We start from the raw sequence: 20,637 nt of genomic DNA, 5'->3' as shown, positions 1-20,637 counted from the left end.
CCAATATTTGCATTTCAGACTCTTTCCTTCCCTGTACCAGACACGGTGGCCAACGCGTCGGGGCCCTTGATAGTGGAAATAACCAAGACGCCAGGGTCGGCCCTGGGGATCTCACTCACCACCAGCTCCCACCGGAACAAGCCGGTCATCACCATCGACCGCATCAAGCCAGCCAGCGTGGTGGACAGGTGAGGCTCATGCTGGGGGCCGCCACGATGTCGGGGTGCAGGGGTGAGGCCACCCAGAGCTCCATCTGGCCAGATCAGCCTCCCCCTCTGCTCCCCATCCCGGCCAGGAGTGGGGCCCTGCATGCCGGAGACCACATCCTGTCCATCGATGGCACCAGCACGGAACACTGCTCGCTGCTTGAGGCCACCAAGCTCCTGGCCAGTGTGTCGGAGAAAGTGCGTCTGGAGATCTTGCCTGCGCCCCAAAGCCAGCGGCCCCTGAAGCCCTCAGAAGCAGGTAGGTCCCCTTAACAAACCTCAGGGCCCAAACTCTAGCTTATGGAGAGAGGTGCATAAGTCCCAGAGGCCCAGGACTAAAGCTCTGAGCAGGCTAAAACTTACTGATAAACAGTGTCCATTCCTACAGGGAAGCCCCAAGTAAGTGCCCCAGTAAAGGTGGAGAGATGGGGCAGAGAAACAACGTGGGTGTTTGTATTGACAGTTTGCTGGTCTGGATGCCCCCAAAGCTAGTCCCATCACTGGTTGTATTAATAGAAATATAAAGGCTAGAACAAGGGAGGGGACAGTCCTTCTCTGCTCTGTGCTACTCAGAGTTTGGATCCTGGGCTCTGCTCAGGGCCCTTGGCAGATCCAGAGGAGGCAACCAGGCAGTCAGGGAGGCTCCCAGGGACTCCCAGCCTGGAGCAGCCAGCAGTTCTAAAACCTGAGGGAGCAGATGGTCTGGGGTTCCAGACGGCAGAGCTGGGGTGGAGGGTGGTCATGGGGAGGTAGTGTCCTGCTCAGGGCAAGGAAGTGCCTCCAGCAACCAAACCCTGGGCTTTGAGTTCATGCCCAGCTTTGTCCCCAGCAGCTGGCAGATGCTTCAGCCTCCCTGAGCCTTAGTTGCCTCACCTGTAAATAGGAGTGAGGACCTGAGTGCACAGGGCTTGGTCAGGCTGGTCAGGCTGTGAATTCCAGCCCTAGGGCACAGTGCGGGGGGCAAGGATGGAGTCTGCCCTCCCCACCGCCGCCCTTTGCACGCCTGATACTCCCAAGAGAAAAATAATTGCCCAGATCAGATGTGGGGGGACCGGCCTGGGGGAGGGCCCATCTCTGCAGTCTCTGCCAGGATCTGGAGAGGCCCCGACAAGCCACAGCAGGGGCTCTGGGGCTTGAAGCTGCATCATCTGTCCTCCCCCCATTACTGCGCACCTGCTGTGGTGCTGGGGCTCCCATGGGTCACCTGGTCACTCCCGGGACAAGTCTACGAGGTTGATTATCCCATGTTACAGAGGCGCTGAGGCTCCGAGCAGTGCAGTGCCTTCCAAGGGCACACAGCTGCTGACGGTCCTCTGGCTCTCACTGAATGAGCCTCTGCTAAGTGCCAGGCCCTGCTCTGAGCACGTCACACGTATTAGCTCATTCTGCTCCTCCCTGTTACGCTAGGAAGTAGACACTGTCTTTGTCCTATATTACAGATGATGCACAGAGGGGCTAAGTGACAGGTCCCGCTCTCCAGCTGGCCAGTGATGGAGCCGGGACTGGACCCCCAGAGTCAGCCCAGCCCCCGGGTGGGGGTGGGGGCTCCGCACAGGGAAGCAGAATCCGTGGGCTGAGATTACCAGGGCCTCACTCATCTAGCCAAGAACACATCGCACGAGGCTGGACCCCCCAAAGTCCCAGAGGAAGGAGGAAGCAGAACAGGACCCAGGGCAGTCAGGAGTGGGTGTCACAAGGCAGCCAGTTTGGAGGAGCAGGTGGGGGAGGTCGGGAGGCAGGATCTGGTAGAGGGTCCAGTCCCTGCTCCGTCACTGCCGGCCAAGGCTTCCAGGGCTACAGTGTAGTGACAGATCCCAAGGGAGCTGCGGCGGGACACCGTCTGCAAACTGCACTCCTCCAAGCTGCCTGGCCAGGTCTTGGGCTCAGAGCCAGTCAGCCTGGTTTGGATCCTGCTCCATGACCCCTCCCAGCCGTCGGCCTCGGCCTAAGCCCGCTTTCCCTCCGTGTCCCTGCCTCTCGGGATGCTGTGGGGCTGAGCCCCGAGCACAGTGCCCGGCGCACAGTGGCGTCCGGGGCCCGTGAGGGAATCTCGGATGCCTAGCCTGGCTCGGGAAACTCAGGATGTCCTGTTCCCACTTTCCCTGCCTCTCCTCGCGGTGGTGACAGGAGCTCAGCCTCCCGGGGTGTGGCGATGCAGACCCGCTCCGCCCCTCACGCCCGGCTTCTCTCTTCTCTCTCCTCTTCCTCTGCTGCAGTGAAGGTGCAGAGGAGCGAGCGGCCGCATCGCTGGGACCCCTGCGTGCCCTCTTGCCACAGCCCCCGGCCTGGCCACTGCAGGACGCCCACCTGGGCCACCCCTGCTGGCCAGGACCAGAGCCGATGTAAAGTGCCCTCCCTGCTGTCACTCTCCCCATTTCCTAGGGAGGGGCGTGAGCCTGTCCTGTAGGGAAGGGAACCAAGCCCCAGAGAAGTCAGGGGGCCCTGCAGCAGCACCTTGCACACACCTTAGGGATGAGATGGGCCCTGGCCTGGCGGCTGGGTTTCACCAGGTCTTTGGAAACCCTGTAGGCTTTGAGGCCCAGAGGGGGAGAGACTTGCCTGAAGTCACACAGCGAGCGTGGTGGAGGGGCAAAGGCACCCCTGTGTCTCCCTGTGGCAGCGTGGAGGGCCCTGCTGGGGCTCACGGGGCTGTGCTCTCATCTCCCTAGCCTTGTCCTCATCTCCCTTTTCCTCGCCGACCATGAACCACGCCTTTCCCTGCACCAACCCCAGCACCCTTCCTCGTGGATCCCAGCCTATGAGCCCCCGGACCACAATGGGGCGGAGGAGGCAGCGAAGACGGGAACACAAGAGCTCATGTAAGCCATGGTCTCTTCCCTCCCCTCTGGGCTGCCTGTATACCTGAGAGAGAGAATTGCCAAAGGGTGTGGAGCATTTTGGGCAGGGCCCTGCAGGGGCTATGTGTCGGGGAGAAGCATTAAGTAGCATGTGTAGTACACCAGGCTGCCATGGATGGTTGGGCAGGTTGTGCACTGCACAAGGGCACACCTGAAGGGTGACAGTTACTTTGTACACTTTGTCTTATATTTTATTTTGAAAAATTTCCAGCAGGTGGTGGCAAAGTGTCTTGAGGAAAGGATGCCTTTTCAGATTTGCATCAAGTTCTCACAGTAACTCCATTTCATTTTTGTCTCATTCAGCCTCTGGTCCATTCAAGGGGAAAGTCTGAGTGTGGTGTTACTTTGTCTTTATCACTTCTCTGACATTTGTTAATTTTCTCTTAAGACAGAGACACACAGGCCTGAGACTAGCCATCCAGAGTGTAGTAATTTTCAGTTTTACTAGATATATATTTCTACTTGACTTTTGCTTGTAAACATTTCTCTTTAAGATTACTCTATATAGTTTCTTTTGAAATGAGATATTTAAGTGTTTTTTTTAATGAATAAACATAAAGACAAATAGTCGTGGAATGATCATGCAGGAGGCATGTGGAAGTAGCAAAAATCATGAGAATACCCAGAATTCTGAAGTCTTTTCTGGGAAAAGTCTTTGTTGATGTAGAGGTTGCTCCTAGCTTCCTTCCATGTGAGTTGCAGAGGCCCCCAGGAATAATGGAAGGTCAGGCTGGGCCATTTGAGATTGAACTGGGAAAGGAAAGAGAAATATAAATCATCTGGCACATGAAGGGAGCTAAAGATGGTTATGAGCTTCCTGGCAGCCAAGGTGAAAAGGGAAACAATTCAGGGTCAGATGATAGATAAGATACACCTTTACCAACCACCTTTGTCACCCACTGAAGCTGGGGATGTGTCAGTGAAAAGATTCAGAAGTGTTTTTCACAGGCAGAAGCTTATCTCCATAAGCTGGAGACCCTGAACCCCTTACTTGTCTCCTTCCTTAATGATTTCAGTTAATTAATTAGTTAAACAAAAATTTTTGAACACCTCCAATGTTCCAGGTACCATTCTTATCATTAGGAATGTAAATAATGAATATAACTCAATATACCCAATAATAAAATGTTACACATTTTGTAATATGTAATATAAAATATAGTATAAATAATATGTAATATAAAATATAGTATAAATCAATAATATATAAAGACACAATACTACCATTAATAGTAGAATGAAATACAATAAATTTTGCTTAATAAATGATACCCAATATCCATATTAATAATACGAATGTATTATATATGTGGAATATAAAACAAAATATATTAAATAACATATCAAATAGTTAAACAGTTACCACACTATCCAGAAATTCCACTCCTTAAGTATATGCCCAAGAGAAATGAAAACGTGTCATCTTCACCCGAAAACATATATACAAATGTTCATACAGTGTTACTTGTAATATCCAAAAGATAGAAACAGCCTATGTGTCCATCAAATGATGAGTGGATTAAAAAAATGCAGTATCATCATACAATGGGATATTTGCCTTGAAAAGGAAGGAAGGTTAGATCTGTGCTACAGCGTGAATGAACCCGGAAAACATCATGCTAAGTGAAAGAAGCCAGACACAAAAGACCACATATTATTTTATTCCATTGATATGAAATGTCCAAAACAGGCAAATCTCTAGACACAGAAAGTACATTTGTGGTTGCCATGGGCTGGAAGATATGGGAGGATTTGGGTGATTAACTAAAGGAAAAAGGGTTTCTGAAAATATTCTAAAATTGATTTGAGGTGATGGTTGTACAACTTGACTATACTAAATATCCAATATATTAAAAACCAGTGAATTGGTTTTCGAACTCTAGGGGGGTGAATACTGTGGTCGCTGAATTGTATCTCAATAAAGCCATTACCAAAAATAGCATAACATATACTACCATACCTAACAGTAATGTAATATAATGTGATATCTGTATGGTATAATAATAAAAGAAACTGTAACAGAATGCCACATTAATGCCATCATATCACTGACCCTCAGAGCCCCCGTTTTGCAACATGAGAGTCCCAGGAGCTGTCTTCCTTACTCCTTGCCACAGCTCCAGCACGTAGGACTGATGATCCCACTGTTCAGATGAGGAGACCAAGGCTCGGAATGGGCCGTGACTTGGCCCAGCCCCAGGGCGGTCAGGCCTCCCGCTCACCTGTCCCTCTGACGAGGGTGGGTGGGCTCTGGCAGGAAGGCCTCACTGGGACCGTGCCCCTGAGCGCTGTGCCTGCCTGCCCCGCAGTATCGCTGTCCTCCAGCACGGTGGGGCCCGGCGGCCAGATCGTGCACACGGAGACCACAGAGGTCGTGCTCTGTGGAGACCCCCTCAGCGGCTTCGGCCTCCAGCTGCAGGGCGGCATCTTCGCCACCGAGACCCTGTCCTCCCCACCCCTCGTGCGCTTCATCGAGCCCGACAGCCCGGCTGAGAGGTGAGCCTGCTGCTCCTCCCCACTGGCCCCCAGTCACACACCAAGCCTGGCTGCACAGTTCTTTCTCATTAACCATCGCACCACTCCCCATCACTGGCCCCATTTGGCGGGTGAGGAATCTGAGGCTCAGAGAAGCTGACTCACTTGCTCAGGGTAACACAGCTCACGAGTGACCCAGAACTGGAACCCCTGTCTGTCTGAAGTCAGAGTCCTCTATATACATCTCATGAGGCATGGCATCATTCCCACTGGACAGAGAAACTGAGGTCCAGCCAGAGGCCTGTGGTAATTTGCCTGAGCATTTACACCTGGCCCAGGGTGGCGCTGAGCGTTACAACCCAGCCCAGGAGGTGGGGCCAAGGTTTGGGCCTGGCCCAGCTCCTGCGCCATGTTCCCATCTCCCAACGGGGCCTCTTCTCTCTGCCGGGCCGCCCCGGGTTCAGGTGTGGGCTGCTGCAGGTGGGGGACCGTGTCCTGTCCATCAACGGCATCGCCACCGAGGACGGGACGATGGAGGAGGCCAACCAGCTGCTGCGGGACGCGGCGCTGGCGCACAAGGTGGTGCTGGAGGTGGAGTTCGACGTGGCCGGTGAGTGATGCCCCAAGCTCTCTCCTCGTGCCTCCTGCAAATGCTCCTCCCCCTCTCCCCCTCCCGTCGCATTTGCGGGGTGTCCCCAAGCACTAATGGTGGGGAAGACGGCACTGGCCGGGGAGGAAGGAATTGCACACACCAGTGTGAGTGTTGATGAGAGATTTTTGCAATGGAACAGGAGCTAGGGGGTGGGTGGCAGAGCTTGTGCAAAGACCCAAACAATGACTCTGTTAGAATTCTGGTTCTGTGATTTGGACACTATGTGTACTTTGGACGGGACTCTTCCTCCCCTACCCTCAGCTCCCCTCACTGTGAAAACAGTGCATAGAATCCTTCTACCACGGGGCGTGTTGTTTGGGTTAGATGAGATAAATCACATGAAAGCCACAGCTGAGGCTGGGCACGTGGGAGGTGCTCCGTAGGTCTGTGTCGCTGGATCCGAATGGGTTTGGCTTGGCCGTGGGGCCACGGCAGCAGCGTGAGGTCTGGGTTCCAGTCCCAACTCTGCTCTGACCGGGAGGGCACTTGTCTCGGACAAGTCGGCTCACCGTGCCTGTTTCCACATCGGTGGGTGGTCAAAGCAGGATGGGGTTGGGATGGCGACTTTTTGGGATCCCTCCCCACTGGACCAGAATGGGCGTGGGGTGGGGGCTCCTGCCCTGGGTCTCACGCAGGCTCGTGTCCGTCTGCACAGAGTCTGTCATCCCGAGCAGTGGCACCTTCCACGTGAAGCTGCCCAAGAGGCGTGGCGTGGAGCTGGGCATCACCATCAGCTGTGAGTCCCCGCCCCGCACGCCTCCGCCCGCCCCCACTGCCGGGGAGACCGCGCACCCCCTGGCCCGGGGAAGGGGGGGCTCTGGAGGGGAGAGAGGGAGGGCTGACTCGGCTTCCCTCTGCTGCTGTGCCCAGCTGTGTGTCCTCAGGCAAGACCTGGGCTTCTTGAAGCCTCCATTTCCCATTCTGCACAATGGGAGTCTCCTGGTCTTCTGGGCCTCTGGGGTCTAGGGGTGGCTGAGTGGTTTGTAAGGCACCAGATACACGGGCGAGGTTTGGTTTCCTGTTTACCTCTGTGTTCCCAGGGCCCTGAAAAGGCCTGGAACACAGTAGGAGCTTAATTCATGTTTGTCAAAAGAATGAAAATGAGGGGCCACAGAATGCAGGCAGAAAGGCAGAATGCAGAAGCAGGGGAACGGTCGGGACCCCCGGCCCCCGTCTCCCTCAGGAAAAGCCCGAGTCCCCTGACCTCCTCTCCTGCCATCTCCCCAGCCGCGCCTGGGAGGGGACCCTGTCCAGAGGGGCCACTGAAGCAGCTCCTTCCTGCCCCCGACACCGCAGCCAGTAGAGGCGGGAGTTTAAGCAGACGGAGGGCAGAAGCCTCCTCCAGTCCAGGAACCCCTGGGCCGGGCCACAGGGGCGGTGGCCCAGGATGTCCAGGAAACAAGGTGCCGATTCAAGGCAGACTGAAAATTTCCCTACATTTTCCCAGCAGACTAATTGGGAGACGCCTTTGTGTCATTTGCAGAGATGCCACGTGGGCCAGAGGGGCCGCCTTATACCTGGTCACTCACAGGAAAGCCCATTGGCCCACAGGGACTCATCACAAACACTCAGCCGCCCGTTGTCTTAGGTCACGCCCCCAGGAGTAGCTGCTCCCGGCAGGAGCCGGGTGCAGGGGGTTTCTCCAGGAGGGCTCTTAGGATCGACACCTGTGAGGGGAGAAGGTGCTCCGCCAGCCTCGCGGCGAGTCTTAGCTGGGGAGGCCTCGGGAGCTGTCCTGAGCTGAGGCTGGCAGCCGGGCCTGGGCGCCCCTGCGAGGACCAGTCCTTGGGGTTAGCGTGACCTCGGAAGGGGCTGCTCCCTGGCCCAAGGCAGTTCCCCAGCGGGATCCTGCTGTGAGCCGCCACAGCCAGTGTTCCCTGCAGCTGGGGAGGGAAGAACTCCATTGTTGAAGGGTCACCTAGTTCTGGGGCCTGGCCCTGTGCCGGGTGCTGGGGGCACAGACGCCCGCCAGCCCCTCTGGGAGCTCCGTTTGCTGGGGGCTGGGCTGAGCAGGGGGGGAAGGGGGCTGATGGGGACCGAGCGCCCTGTGCGCGCCGGGATCCTTGGCGGGTGCGCGCCCGCTTCATCTCGTCTCTGACGTCCCTGAACTCTGCAGCACCACCCCCATGGCAGAGGGGACACAGGCACCGAGAGGGGAGCTGACTGGCTCGTGGCCACCCAGCCAGGGAGCAGTGGGAATGGGGCGTGTGGCTTCGAGTCCGTGCCCAACCCCGGGGCCCCTGAGGCTGAGAGACCACAGGTGGGACTCGTGGCCTCTTTCCCCCCAGCGGCTAGCAGGAAGCGAGGCGAGCCCTTGATCATCTCCGACATCAAGAAAGGCAGTGTGGCGCACAGGTAGGGGTGTCCTGGGCAGGGTGGGGCATGGCTGGTGGGGGTGGCTCTGGTGCCAGCGTGCACTGGGCTCCTTCCCGTCCCCACCTGTCTCCTGCAGGACCGGCACCCTTGAGCCAGGTGATAAGTTGCTGGCCATTGACAATATCCGCCTGGACAACTGTCCCATGGAGGACGCCGTGCAAATCCTGCGGCAGTGCGAGGACCTGGTGAAGCTGAAGATTCGGAAGGATGAGGACAACTCTGGTAAGAGCCCTGGCCCGCTGCCTCCTGAGGCCACCCTCCACCCAGCGGGCTCCCCAAGGAGGGACGGTGGTGGGTGCCACCCAGGGTGAGCGCACGGCAGGCTTCTCGCTGCTGCGGGGCTGGGCTTCTCCAAGGGCCCTTGTGAGGTCGGCAGGAGTTTGAGATTCTACCTGGATGGTCCAGGTCCCACACAAAGCAGCTGCGGGCAGATGGCGGGGGGTGAGTGCGGGGGGGAGCCCCACTGCAGGGGTGGCTGTGAATAAGCAGAGGGGACGGAAGTGAGTGAACTGGACAGAAGACATTTTAAAAATATGGGTTGGGTAGGCGGAAGGGAGGGGTGAGGGCTGCGGCAACTGGAGAGAACCTTGTATTTGAGGGGCAGCCGCCAACTCCTGCCCTAGGAAGGAGGGCCACTTGTGTGCAGACTTATGTTTTTTTAAAGGAAAACTGGAAATCTGCTCTCTTTTTATCATTGATATTATTATTATCATCTTTATCGTTATTTTGTGAGGTCTCTGAAATCGTTATTTTAAAAATGTTGGTCCCACGTTTCTTTTCTTTCTTTTTTAAAATGGTGTTTGGGGGGAAGAAAGTATTTCTGGAGGCGGAAGATGGCCTCAGATGGTGCCGTATACAGTCTGGCATGAGGGAACGGGTAGACTAATGACTGAGGGAACGGATGAACTGATGGCTGAGGGGCAGGTGGATTAGTGGCTGAGGGAACGGGTGAGTGTGATGAGTAAGTGCCCCAGAGCCTGGCAAGGGCTGGCAGTGCCCATTCCTGGCCCGGCGCCGTGCCATCCCCCCACCCCCGGCCCTGAAGCGTCCCCCCTTGCAGACGAGCAGGAGACCACAGGTGCCATCAGCTACACGGTGGAGCTGAAGCGCTACGGGGGCCCCCTGGGCATCACCATCTCGGGCACAGAGGAGCCGTTTGACCCCATTGTCATCTCGGGCCTCACCAAGCGTGGTCTGGCTGAGAGGTGAGCGGGGACCCTCGGGGGCGGGAGCTGTGCTTTGGGATCAGCCCAGCTGGTCCCGGCCTGTCCCTGCCCTCTCCGAGCCTCAGTTCCTCAGAGGCGGGCCAGCCCCTGGCCGACCTGCCGGCTCAGGTCGGTGCCGGACGAGTGTGTGCTCATCCCTCTGCTCTCCTGCCTGGTGATCCCGCTGTTTCCGGAAAGTCATCACTGTGGGCCTTTCTGGAGCACCTGCTGGTGCCTCATAGTCCAGGCATCGCCCCGGTCCTGGGTCCCAGCACAGCCTGGAGCATCTCCTGAGGCATTGGGGGCCCCCTGCTGTCCTCTCCCCTAGAAAGTGTCCCCAAAAATGGCAGCTGGGAGAGCTGTGAGGAGAGGGGTGTCCCAGGCTGTCCAGATTAGAGGGGAAGCAGGTGGATCTGGGCCCAGAAGTGGAACTGGCCCCACGGGGGTCGCAGGGAGGCCACCTCGTGTGGGTGAGGGGAGCTTTCTCCGGGCAGCTTTGCAGTGAGCTCTGGGCCCAGAAATGAGCTGCCTGTAAAGGGGGGCCTGGCCTGGCAGGCAGGATGGGCCCCCGGAGGAGGACACAGCACTGGGGGGACCACACCAGGGTGGGGTGGGGCTGGAGGAGGGGAGGGATTCTGGGGCTGAGGCTCTGCAGGACATCGACCAGCTGGTGTCTGCACTCCTGGAGCGCCCCCTGCTGGATGCCCGGCAGACTGCAGAGGCCAGTGTGAACTATTCTGACCTCAAAGGTCTTCATCGACTCCCGCATTTTCTGGGTCCTCCTGTGTGCCAGCCCACAACAGACAACCCCCTGCCTTCGCCTGGCTGATCTCAGTCTGCCCTGTCCAGCTACACTACAATGGGGGCCACATATTTATTTATAAACTTTTTAGTAGCCACATTAGAAAAGTAAAAAAGACATTAAAAAATCTTAAGTGTATATTTATTTCAACATGTAATCAATATAAAAATTATTAGCAAAATATTTTACATTCTTTTCATATTATGTCTTCAGTATTTTACTGAAGGCCCTCGGGGAGCTTGCCGGGCAGTTCTGGGTGTCAAGGGGGCACGACCCTCCGTGAGCTCCCACTTGGGGTGAAGTCCCCACCCCAGTCCTCTGCCTCCTCCTCCCCCTCCCAGGCCAGCGCCTGCTGCAACGTCTCCCCACCCTCGCCCTCGCCCTCGCCCTCGGGCCGGGCTGCTTCTCAGAATCCCCTTCCCTGGCCCGGCTCCCAGAGGTACTATTTAATTGGCCAGGGGGAGGGGCCAGGTGTCTGCAATTTTAAAAAGCTCCTTAGGTAATTCTAACAGCATCCAGGCAGAGAACCACGGGGCGACTGCAAAGCTGCTGCCTGGCCTGTCAGCCCCCAAACCCCTTTGTGAAGTCACCTGGACCCCTGGGGATTTTGCTCATTCTCAGGTGGGGAAAGTGAGGCCCAGGGAGAGGGAAAGGCTACCTACGGATTTCAGCTGGAGGGAAGCATGAATTCATTCCACCCATCTACCCTTCCATTGTAATTTGATAAAATAAGTATTATCACTCTTACTTTACAGATTAAAGAACTTTAAAAATTTTTTTTCTTTTTAATGGAGGTGCAGGGGATGGAACCCAGGACCTCGTGCATGCTAAGCATGTGCTCTACCACTGAGCTATACCCATCCCTCAGATGAAAGAACTGAGACTCAGGGAAGTTATGAAACTGACTTAAGACCACATAGCTAGTATTTGGCAGCTAGTATGCGGGATTCAGACCATCCTCAAAACTCATGCTGGACACTGGTTCTAGAACCTCACTTCAGAGTTGAGCAGGAAAATCCCCTCCCACATGCTAGGCTTGTACCTCTATTAATGCAACCCACAATCACACTCACTTCTTTTCTCCCCCAGGTGGGTTTAACTAGGGTCACCTAGGTTTGTGCTTTGGGGCTCCTGAGTTCTCTGAGGGCAGACCCCCACTTCAAGGCCCTGAGTATCTAACTCTCACCCTCTCTACCCTGTGCCCCCTCCCCAGGACTGGCGCTATCCACGTTGGGGACCGTATCCTGGCCATCAACAGTGTTAGCCTCAAGGGCCGGCCACTGAGTGAGGCCATCCACCTCCTGCAGGTGGCTGGCGAGACTGTCACCCTGAAGATCAAGAAGCAGTTAGACCGTGAGCCCCGCCACCCAGCCCGCTCGGGGAGGGGGATGCCCCTGAGCCTCTGTGCCAGGCTTTGTGTGCCCAGCCTCCCAGAAGTCTCCCTTGCTGTGTGGAAGTGGGAGGGTGCCTGGGACAGGGAGGAGCCCGGGCTCCGGGTGAGGGGCCCGAGGTCACACAGCTGGTGTGGGGCACCCTGGGCTCTTCCTCACCACCTGCCTGCCAGCATAACCATACATTCCTCAGTTTCCCCTGAATTTGTCCCCCATGCTTTGGTAGGAAGTGGACCGAGCCTGCGCTTTAGAGGCTTCCTTCTAATCTGGGCTGTAATGTTGCTCACCACGTGACCTTGGACACGTTGTGCAGCCTCCCTGAGCCTCGGTTTTCCTGTCTGTGAAATGGGTTTGCCTGTTAGCCTGCCTCCCACCTTGCACGTCAGATTGCCCAGTTGGGGGCTCGGGGCCTGTAACTCCCCAAGCCAGACCCAAGTGGGGACTGAGGCTTGTGGAGTGTCTGAGTCTCCGAGGTCAGAAGCCAGTGGCCGTGACAGCCCCCTTTCCTCCCAGGCCCTCTCCCAGCCCACAAATCGGGCAGCCTCAGTGAAGCCAGTGATGTGGATGAGGACCCGCCAGAGGCGCTGAAAGGAGGCCTGCTGGCACCCCGGGCCGCGCCCGCCGTGCCCAGTGTGGACAGCGCCGTGGAGTCCTGGGGCAGCTCAGCCACGGAGGGTGGCTTTGGGGGCCCAGGTAATAACACCTTGGGCCTTGGATGAACACTGTGTCCTCTCTGGGCCTCTGTAGGGGCTGTTCCCACTGCCTCCCCCCCCCCTCCTTTGCTCCTCTCCTGCCTGCTCCATCCTGTAGGGACATGCTTCCTGAAAGCAGACCCAAATGGGCCCTGGGAGCCATTCTGGGGGCCCCTCGCTCCTCAGAGTGCAGACCGCAGGCCTTCTGGGCTTTGACTGGCACCCAGGGCATCACCCGTTCAGCTGCCCCCCACCAGGCTCGGGCCCAAGCTGGTCTTCCTTCTGCTGCCTCCTCCATTCCCTGCCCAGAGCCCGGCACACGGCCAGTGCTCAGTGCTCTGCGTCCCACTGAAGACGAGAAGGCAGAAAGCCCCTGTCCACCCCATTTTACTAGACCTGCTTGGCTGGACACCCCTAGGGCACTCCCAAGACACAAGCTCTCCTGCCCATGCACGTTGAGACCCATGGGAGGCCTCAGGGCATCTGAATCTAGTGGTTGGCCTTCTGGCCTCTGTAACCCAGAACCACAAGGGCTCCCCAAGACCCAGCTCATAGTGAAGTGAGGCCTCTGGGGGCCTCAGCTGGCCCTCAGCTCTGGTCCTCCCTCACCAGGTACCTGTCCGCTCTGAGTCTTGGCTCCCTAGTCTCCGGCACTGGTCAGCATCTCTCAGCTCACCCACCCGGGGCAGGACCTGCAGAGCCCACCTTGGTGGGGGTGGGGGTGGTCAGAATGGTGGACCTCCCTCTCAGGCAGGGGTTGGCCCAGCCAAACCCTGTGGAGCTGTCATAGGGTCCCAGCACCCGGCATGAACTCTTTCTGCTGATGATCAGGAGATCCAGGGGTTCTGGGGTGGGGACCCAGCTGGCAGGGGCCCTTAGGGGACTCTGGGTAGTCAGGCAGGCCCAGAGAGGGCAAAGACCTCTCCGGGGCCGCCCAGCATGGCTGGAGATGGGGCAGGAAGATGGCACGCTAAGGGCACAGAGAGGACATGGGCGGCCTTCTCTCCACCTGACAGGTTGCTACACTCCTCAGGCAGCCACCCGGGGAGTGACCCCCCAGGAGTGGCGGCCCAGCCGGCTGAGAAGCAGTCCCCCACCCGCTGAGCCCCGGAGGACAAGCTGTACCCCAGCCCCCACTGATGAGAGCTTCCCCGAGGAGGAGGAGGAGGACTGGGAGCCGCCAGCGAGGTCTGTGGTGGGAGCGCCCCGAAGGGGAGACGGCTAGCTCTCCCTGCTGGGATGGCGGGGGTAGCGGGTCCCTGCGCCAAAGCAGTGGGGGCCGTGGGTGGGTCTTGTCTGGCCCCCGGGGGGGCACCTCCTAGGAGAGGAGAGGAAGCCTTGAGCCCGCATCTGGGGGCGCCGAGACGGGGAGGCTGTGCTGGGGGCGGGCTCAGCGGGGGCAAAGGTGTGCAGGTGGGCAGCGGCCCGGTGTCCCTTCCCCCGCCTGGTGATGTGCTGTCCTCAGAAGAGCAGCAGCAGACTGAGAACTGGAACCCCGGCCCTGCGGACGCAGCCCAGAGTGCGGCGGCCTCAGTTCATGGTCACGAGCGCCAGCCCTGGGCTGTGGATGTGGTGGGTTTTGTAGTGTCGGCTTCGAAGGACTCGGCCGACCTGGGCGGAGAGCAGGCCCCAGGGAGAAGTGCTGTTCCTCGTGCGGCCCGCGCCGCCCGCTCCCATCTGTGCTGTTGGTCAGGCAGTTCCTTCTGCCTAGAAGGCTGTTCCCTCCCCTCTCCTGGCCAACGCCCATGCATCCTTTAGGCCCAGCTGAAGCTGCCCTGCCTCTGGGAGGCTTCCCTGACTTACTCAGGCAGAAAGCACCCTTCCTCCCTCCGCTGGTACCCACGGCTGCTCCCGTGAGCCTCCTGGTGGCACTGGCCACCTTGGGTCTGCCTGGTTGATCACCTGGCTGTCGTGTCTTCTCCGCGGCCCCCCTCGCTCAGCCCAGCAGCCAGTTGGTGCTCACACTTACTCTGTGAGCGACCCTCAGCTCCTTAAGAACAGGGCACACGCCTTATTCACTGTCACGGTCCTGGGCCCAGCAGAGGGCCTGGCTCAGAACGTCTGTAGAATTGACTTGAATGGAGCGAATGTCCGTCAGCCTCAGTCTTCTTGCCTCTGAAATGGGAAGGGAAGGAGGCAACTCTTTGGCATCATTGTCCCTGCGGCTCCCAAGGAGAGGCTGCCCGTGTGCCTTTGTAAGAGAGAAACTGTTCTGCACACCACAGCACACTTCGTAACGGCCAGGGCCTGGCAGACTCTGTCAAGTGTGGAAATGAGGCTTGTTACTGTTCTAAGGAGACCTGATTTTAGTGCTGATAAGGGGCCAGGCATCCTGCAGTGGGAGGTGTAGGGGGGCTCGGCCCCTTCCCCAGCCCCAGCACTCCATCCTCTCCATCCATCTGTGTCCTTGCTGGCTCCAGCTCTGTCCCTGTCACTGTCCTGCGATGCCATGTGTCTGGGTGGGGCCAGGGGGCTGGCCTCTGGGGGTACACCATAGATCTCCTCTCTGTCTGTCTGTCCGTCTGTGTCTCTGTCTCTCTCTTCCCAGGCGTCCTTTGTCACCGCTCTCCACCCCGTCTCATCTGCCCCTGTTCTAACTGGCCACCGACAGTCCTGGTTGCCCCTAACTGCGTCTTCCCCCCATTCCGTATCACCAACCACTACCCCGGGGCCCCAGCACTGCCACCGAGGATGCCTGCCTGCCTGCCTGCCTGCCCGCCCACCCTGTGGCCCCTTGAGCCCAACGCAGGGCCCCGGGGCCCCGAAGACTCCTCAGGCCCCAGCCCGCCTGCCCGTCCACCCGCCTGCCAGGAGTTGATGCTCTCTGGTTCCTACGTTACAGCCCAGCCCCCGGCCCCGCCCGCGAGGAGGGCTTCTGGCACACGTTCGGGGAGGCCCTCGAAGACCTGGAGTCTTGTGGTCAGTCAGAGCTGCTGAGGGAGCTGGAGGTACGGCCCCTGCCCTCAGGCCCGCAGGGCACGCGTGCCGGGCACGCTGCTGGGTGTGCCCCGGGGGGCGAGCGCCTTGATGGGATGCTGCTCACGTGTAACACGCACGCGTGCGTTCACCTGGCACCTCCACGTAAAGGAGCCTTCACACGCGCACAGCCTGCATGGACACGTGTGCGAGTGTGCCTGAGCGCGCTGTGGTGTGACACGCCGGGGTCTGTGCACGTGTGAGCATGTTTGGCATCGTTGTGTGTGCACGGGGAGCATACGTGTGTGCATGTGAGCTTGCTCTATATATGCACAAAAGCTGTGTGTGCTGTCAGAACATGTGGGAGTGCACACTCGGGTGCACGGGGCGGTTGTGGTGTCTGTGCATGCGAGTGCAATACGTGGATGTGGTTGTGAGCACGCCCAGTGGAAGTGTGGATGTCAACCCTGGGGACGAGGGACCAGAGGAGCCGAGAGGTGAACGCGGCCTTTGTGTGAGGTCAGCACTGCCGGTGACGGAGCAGGCCGCCTGGGGCGCCTGGGGAGGCTGTCGCTGGGTCACTTCTGAAGGTCCTTCAGACTCTGAGAGCAGCAGTTTACACTTCTGCTTCTTCATGCTTTTGCCCCATTTTCATCCTAAAATTGTTGACTGGGCTCTTTTTATTTTTATTTTTTTCCTGTCTCTCAGTCTTGCCAGTTACTAGACTCCTCAGAGAACCAGGTTTGGGTTTTGTTAATTATCTCATGTTTCCATCTTACTCGTTTTCGTGTTCAGCTTTGATATTGCCTTCTTTCTGCTTGCTTTGTGTTGAAGTCCTGATGCTTCTCCCGGCTCCTCAGCTCCCTGATTCTCCAGCTTTCTCGTTTTCTAGCACAGTGCATTTAAATGCACGAATACCGGCAAGCGCAGGCTGGGCCACGTCCCACACGTGTTAGTTCGGGGTACCTACCTTTACAGTCTATTCAATTCCAGCTATTTTTAAAATTTCAATTGTGATTTTTACTTAAATCCTTTAATTATTCAGAAGTGGGCTTTCTGGTTTTGAACTGTGTATTTTTTGGTTTTATTTATTTTTTAATCCATATTTTAAAAACCGCTTTATATTGGGTTGTGAAAATGTGTCCAATTTGATATTAATTCTTTGGGGTTGTTAAGACATCTTAGTTAATGTGGAATTTTAGTCAACACTTACTTAGCTCTATCAGCATGTTGGACCCGTTGTTTTGCTCACCGTTGCTTCTTGCATTTCGCTCTCTTCCTTCCAAGTTCATCCCTTACGGCGTTCTTTCAGTCAGAGTCTTTAGGTGGTAAATTCTTTTAGGCTTCGTGTCCTGAAAAATGCCTTTACTTCACCCCAGCTTTTGAATGATTGTTGAGTATGAAGCTCAGGCCTGCTCAGGCCTTGAAGATGTTACTCGATTGTCTTCTGGCAACAATTGCTGCTCATTGTTGCTCCTTTTCTTCCGCGTGGCTTTGAGAATTTATCTGTGACAGCTGGCTCTTTTACTGTGATGTGTCTCGTTGTGAGTTTGTTTTTATTTGTCTTACTAAAGACTCAGTCTGGGTTTTTTTCTTTTTTTCCAGTCTGAGCACTCTTTTTTTCCTTCTGTGATGGGAAACTCCTAGTCATTATACCTTAAATGTTGCCTCTCCTTTACCACCTCCTTCTGGTACTGCTGTTAGGACATCCATGCCCCCTTCTGTCAACCGTGTCTCTCAACTTTCCTTTCACATTTTCTCTGCGCTGTGTTCTATTTGCTTTCCTTCATCTGTCTTCCAGTTCACTAATTCTCTCCGTGGCCGTATTTATTCTACTGCTCAACCCATTTCCTAGATGCTGTATTTCATTTCTACATCTTGTATTTCTGTAATTTCTTTTTATTTTTCAAATCTTTATTGTCTGTTTTCTTAATATTTTCTCTTCATTTTCTTATTTTTCTGCACATTTTAAACAGACTTGTTTTTAAAAGTTTCTTTTGAGTTCTGTATTTGTCTCGTTCCCTGGGTGTGAATTCACCTGTTATGTCTATAGGCAGGTAGACTTTTTATTTCAGCAGTGGTTAGACTTGTAGGCATCCCACAGGTACCCAGCATTGTTGAAGCATTTCTGAGGTAATTCCTCACACGTCTTTGCTGGGGCTTTTGAACTTGACCGGTTCCAGACCAGTTTTTCACATTAATTTGCCAGCTTGGTGTTTCTACTACACGATTTGTGGAAGGCAGATTCTGTATAACACCAGATTTTGTATAATATTACAGGTAAGATGTATATCCTCCCATCCCACCAACCCTCCATTCCCATCTGTGGGTTTCCCAGTCTGAATGTGAATGCCTTTCCCTCAGGACCACAAACTTGCTGCTCTCAGCACAGAGCACAGAACTGATCACTCTGCCCACCCTTCCCTCATCACGCCTGATGGTTCACCTCTGAGACATGTCCTAACTCCACCCCTCTCTCCTTCCCAACTGTCTCCATCCCTGTCCAGACCACAGTCACCTTTTGCTTGAACAGCTACATGGTCCTGAATGGGTCTCCCTCCCGGCTTCCCTTCCCGCCTCTGCAGTCCGTTCTCCATCCAGCAGCTGGAAGATGCTTCTAAATCCACAAACCTGGTCCTGTCACCCCCACCTCTGCTAAAACCCTTCAGAGTCTCCCTGGGCTCTTGGGATAAAGTTGTTTCCTACTGTGGTCCCCAGGGTGCTGTAGGGCCCACCCTCTGCCCCCGCCCCCCAGCCCTGTCCTGTGCACCCTCTCCAGGTGCGGGGCACCTGTCCACACCTGCCCGTCACCAGGGTATTGCTCACGCTATTCCTTCTGCCTGCTGGGGACTCTCCTCCCGACCCCCTTCCTGCTCATCTTTCAGGTCTCAGCTCAGAAAGCTTCCCTGGCCCCTCACACTGACTAGATCCTCCATCCTAGCCTCTCACCTTCTGTGTACCTGGCCTGTGACACTTACTGCCACGTGTCATTTCATCTTCTTTATTTTTGCAATTAGCACATTAGCAGAGTACTTAAGACCCTCAACGCTGGAGTCAGACGCTCAGTTCACATCTTAATCTCTTGAAGCCTCAGTTTCCTCATCTGTAAAATTGGGGGAGGGGAATGGTGTTTGCCTGTCTCAAAATACTGTAGAGCATAAAATGAGTTCTGGGTGTGACGTGCTTAGAACAGTGATTACTATTCTGATTCATAGTGTGATTGATCAGTGGCCTCTCACCCTCGCTCCCCGAACCCATTAGTGGGCTGACAGCCCCAGGAGGGCAGGGACACCACTGTGACTGGGAAGGCTGGCATGTAGTCGGTCTCCGTAGATGGCGGCCCCCAGACAGCGAGAAACATCTGAGTGGAGGGCCGTGTCCCCCTAGGCATCCATCATGACGGGCACCGTGCAGAGCGTGGCCCCCGAGGGCAGGCCTGGCCACCGGCCCTGGAGGAGGAGCCGGCAGGTACGAGCTGCCCCCGGAGACACGCAGGAGCTGCTGCTGCCGCCGCCCTTGGAGACGCACAAGGTGGGTGCCGGGGTGGGCGCTGCCGCGAGGGCTCACCGTGGCTCCGGGCGGGCCGCCCGCCCCTCCAGGCTTTGTTCTCCGCCGTCGTAAGACACAGATTTTGTGCTAGGTTGAGTCTACTTCAAGTAGACTTTGTGCTAGGTTGAGTCTACTTCAAGTAAGTAGACTTTTCCCCACTTTAGTTATTGTGTGTGTGTGTGTAATATAAAGGCTTATAATACATGTGTATGTGCATATATATATGTATATATCTCACTACCTTAAACGAGAAGCCAGAATCTTTGCCATAGGTTACTACCTAAGAAAACAAAATACATCGGGGAGAAAAGATGTCTCGCCCAGTAGCCCTCGGAAGGCGCTGAGCCTGAAGCCAGCAGCTTGGTGGATGGGGAGGTGGGAAGTTAAGAGGGTGGGGAGACCCCATGGCTGCCTCTTGGAGACGTCCTCCTGGGTGGCAGGGGGAAGACTGGAGAAGGACAGAAAGGAACTGGCTTCCCGTGGCCTCCGGTGAGACTGAGTGCTGCGGGCTGAGGGTCTGCGGGGGGGCGGGGGGCGCCCCAGGGCAGAGGCTCGGGGCAGGGCGCCCAGCTCGTGGGGGAGGTCGGCGGGCGCGGGCCGGGGCCGGCGGCCTCGGGTGCCAGACCAAGGGACTCGGGCGACTGCGGGGGGCTGGGCCCATAGGGCAGAGCTTCAGGGACCTTTTCCCCCTTCGGCTCCCAGGTGACGCTGCACAAGGACCCCGTACGGAGTGACTTCGGTTTCAGCGTCTCAGACGGCCTCCTGGAGAAGGGCGTCTACGTCCACACGGTGCGCCCCGACGGGCCCGCCCAGCGTGGGGGCCTCCGGCCCTTCGACAGGGTCCTCCAGGTAACGCTGGGCTGGGGAGAAAGCCCCACTCCTGCGCTGGCGGAGCGGCTTTTGGCGGGTCGCCTGCCCTCTCTGAGCCGGTCTCCTCGTCTGCGAGCAGGGAGTGACAGCACAGTGGTGTTGCCAGGTTAGGCTAAGTTACGCTGCAATAACAACCCCAAGCCTCAGGGGCTGAATCCACGGGCACGTTTATGTGCCGCTTACACCCCAGGCCGGCACGGGCCTTCTCCACCGGGGCTGGCGGGCGGGGGCTCCACCCTCTTGTAATTGCCTCAGCCTCCACGGCCGGGGAAAGGGGACTGGAAAATCACCGAGGGCTTTCTCCTGCCCGTCCCCTTCACAGCCCGTTGGCCAGAACCGAGCCCCGCGACCCCACCGCCCGCAGGGCAGCGGGGAAGCTGGGGCAGCTGGGGGCTGCGGGGCGGCCCTGGCCCTGCCTGCCCCAGGCCCCGGCTACTCTGGGTCCCTCGGTGTGACTTCTGCCTGATTTGTGCTAAGTTTACTGATACGTGTTTTCTCTGAATTGAAGTTTCTTTCAAGTTAAATTTATTTTAAAAGGAAACTTATCATCTCAATCAGGATTGAAAACCCAGCACCCCTTGCTTGAAACAGAAGGTCCATGTTTAATAGAAACAAGGCAGAGTTGCCACCTTGGAGGCAGGAGGC

General features: G+C 56.6%; 1 protein-coding gene across 7 annotated transcripts in view; it reads left to right on the top strand.

Moving 5' to 3' along the window:
* Window positions 1-20,637, top strand: part of GRIP2 (glutamate receptor interacting protein 2) — an 84,578-nt gene that overhangs the window by 61,247 nt on the left and 2,694 nt on the right. For 3 of the 7 annotated variants that reach the window (XM_074344259.1, XM_074344260.1, XM_074344261.1), the window contains exons 8-23: window positions 41-188; window positions 296-465; window positions 2,423-2,548; window positions 2,876-3,025; window positions 5,374-5,560; window positions 6,004-6,149; window positions 6,847-6,927; window positions 8,480-8,546; window positions 8,644-8,789; window positions 9,628-9,772; window positions 11,788-11,927; window positions 12,479-12,658; window positions 13,674-13,845; window positions 15,500-15,605; window positions 18,961-19,104; window positions 19,825-19,971. In XM_074344259.1, coding sequence (XP_074200360.1) covers window positions 41-188; window positions 296-465; window positions 2,423-2,548; window positions 2,876-3,025; window positions 5,374-5,560; window positions 6,004-6,149; window positions 6,847-6,927; window positions 8,480-8,546; window positions 8,644-8,789; window positions 9,628-9,772; window positions 11,788-11,927; window positions 12,479-12,658; window positions 13,674-13,845; window positions 15,500-15,605; window positions 18,961-19,104; window positions 19,825-19,971 — 2,255 coding nt within the window. Of the gene's footprint in view, window positions 1-40; window positions 189-295; window positions 466-2,422; window positions 2,549-2,875; window positions 3,026-5,373; window positions 5,561-6,003; window positions 6,150-6,846; window positions 6,928-8,479; window positions 8,547-8,643; window positions 8,790-9,627; window positions 9,773-11,787; window positions 11,928-12,478; window positions 12,659-13,673; window positions 13,846-15,205; window positions 15,637-18,960; window positions 19,105-19,562; window positions 19,612-19,824; window positions 19,972-20,637 lie in introns of those variants that run through there. The other 4 variants (XR_012499813.1, XM_074344263.1, XM_074344262.1 and 1 more) reach the window with 4 other exon arrangements.

Source organism: Camelus bactrianus, chromosome 17 (assembly GCF_048773025.1).
Source record: "Camelus bactrianus isolate YW-2024 breed Bactrian camel chromosome 17, ASM4877302v1, whole genome shotgun sequence".
In the NCBI taxonomy this organism is placed as follows: Eukaryota; Metazoa; Chordata; class Mammalia; order Artiodactyla; family Camelidae; genus Camelus; species Camelus bactrianus.
Note: the sequence above shows the minus strand (reverse complement) of the source record. Positions and strands in the feature narration are given on the sequence as shown.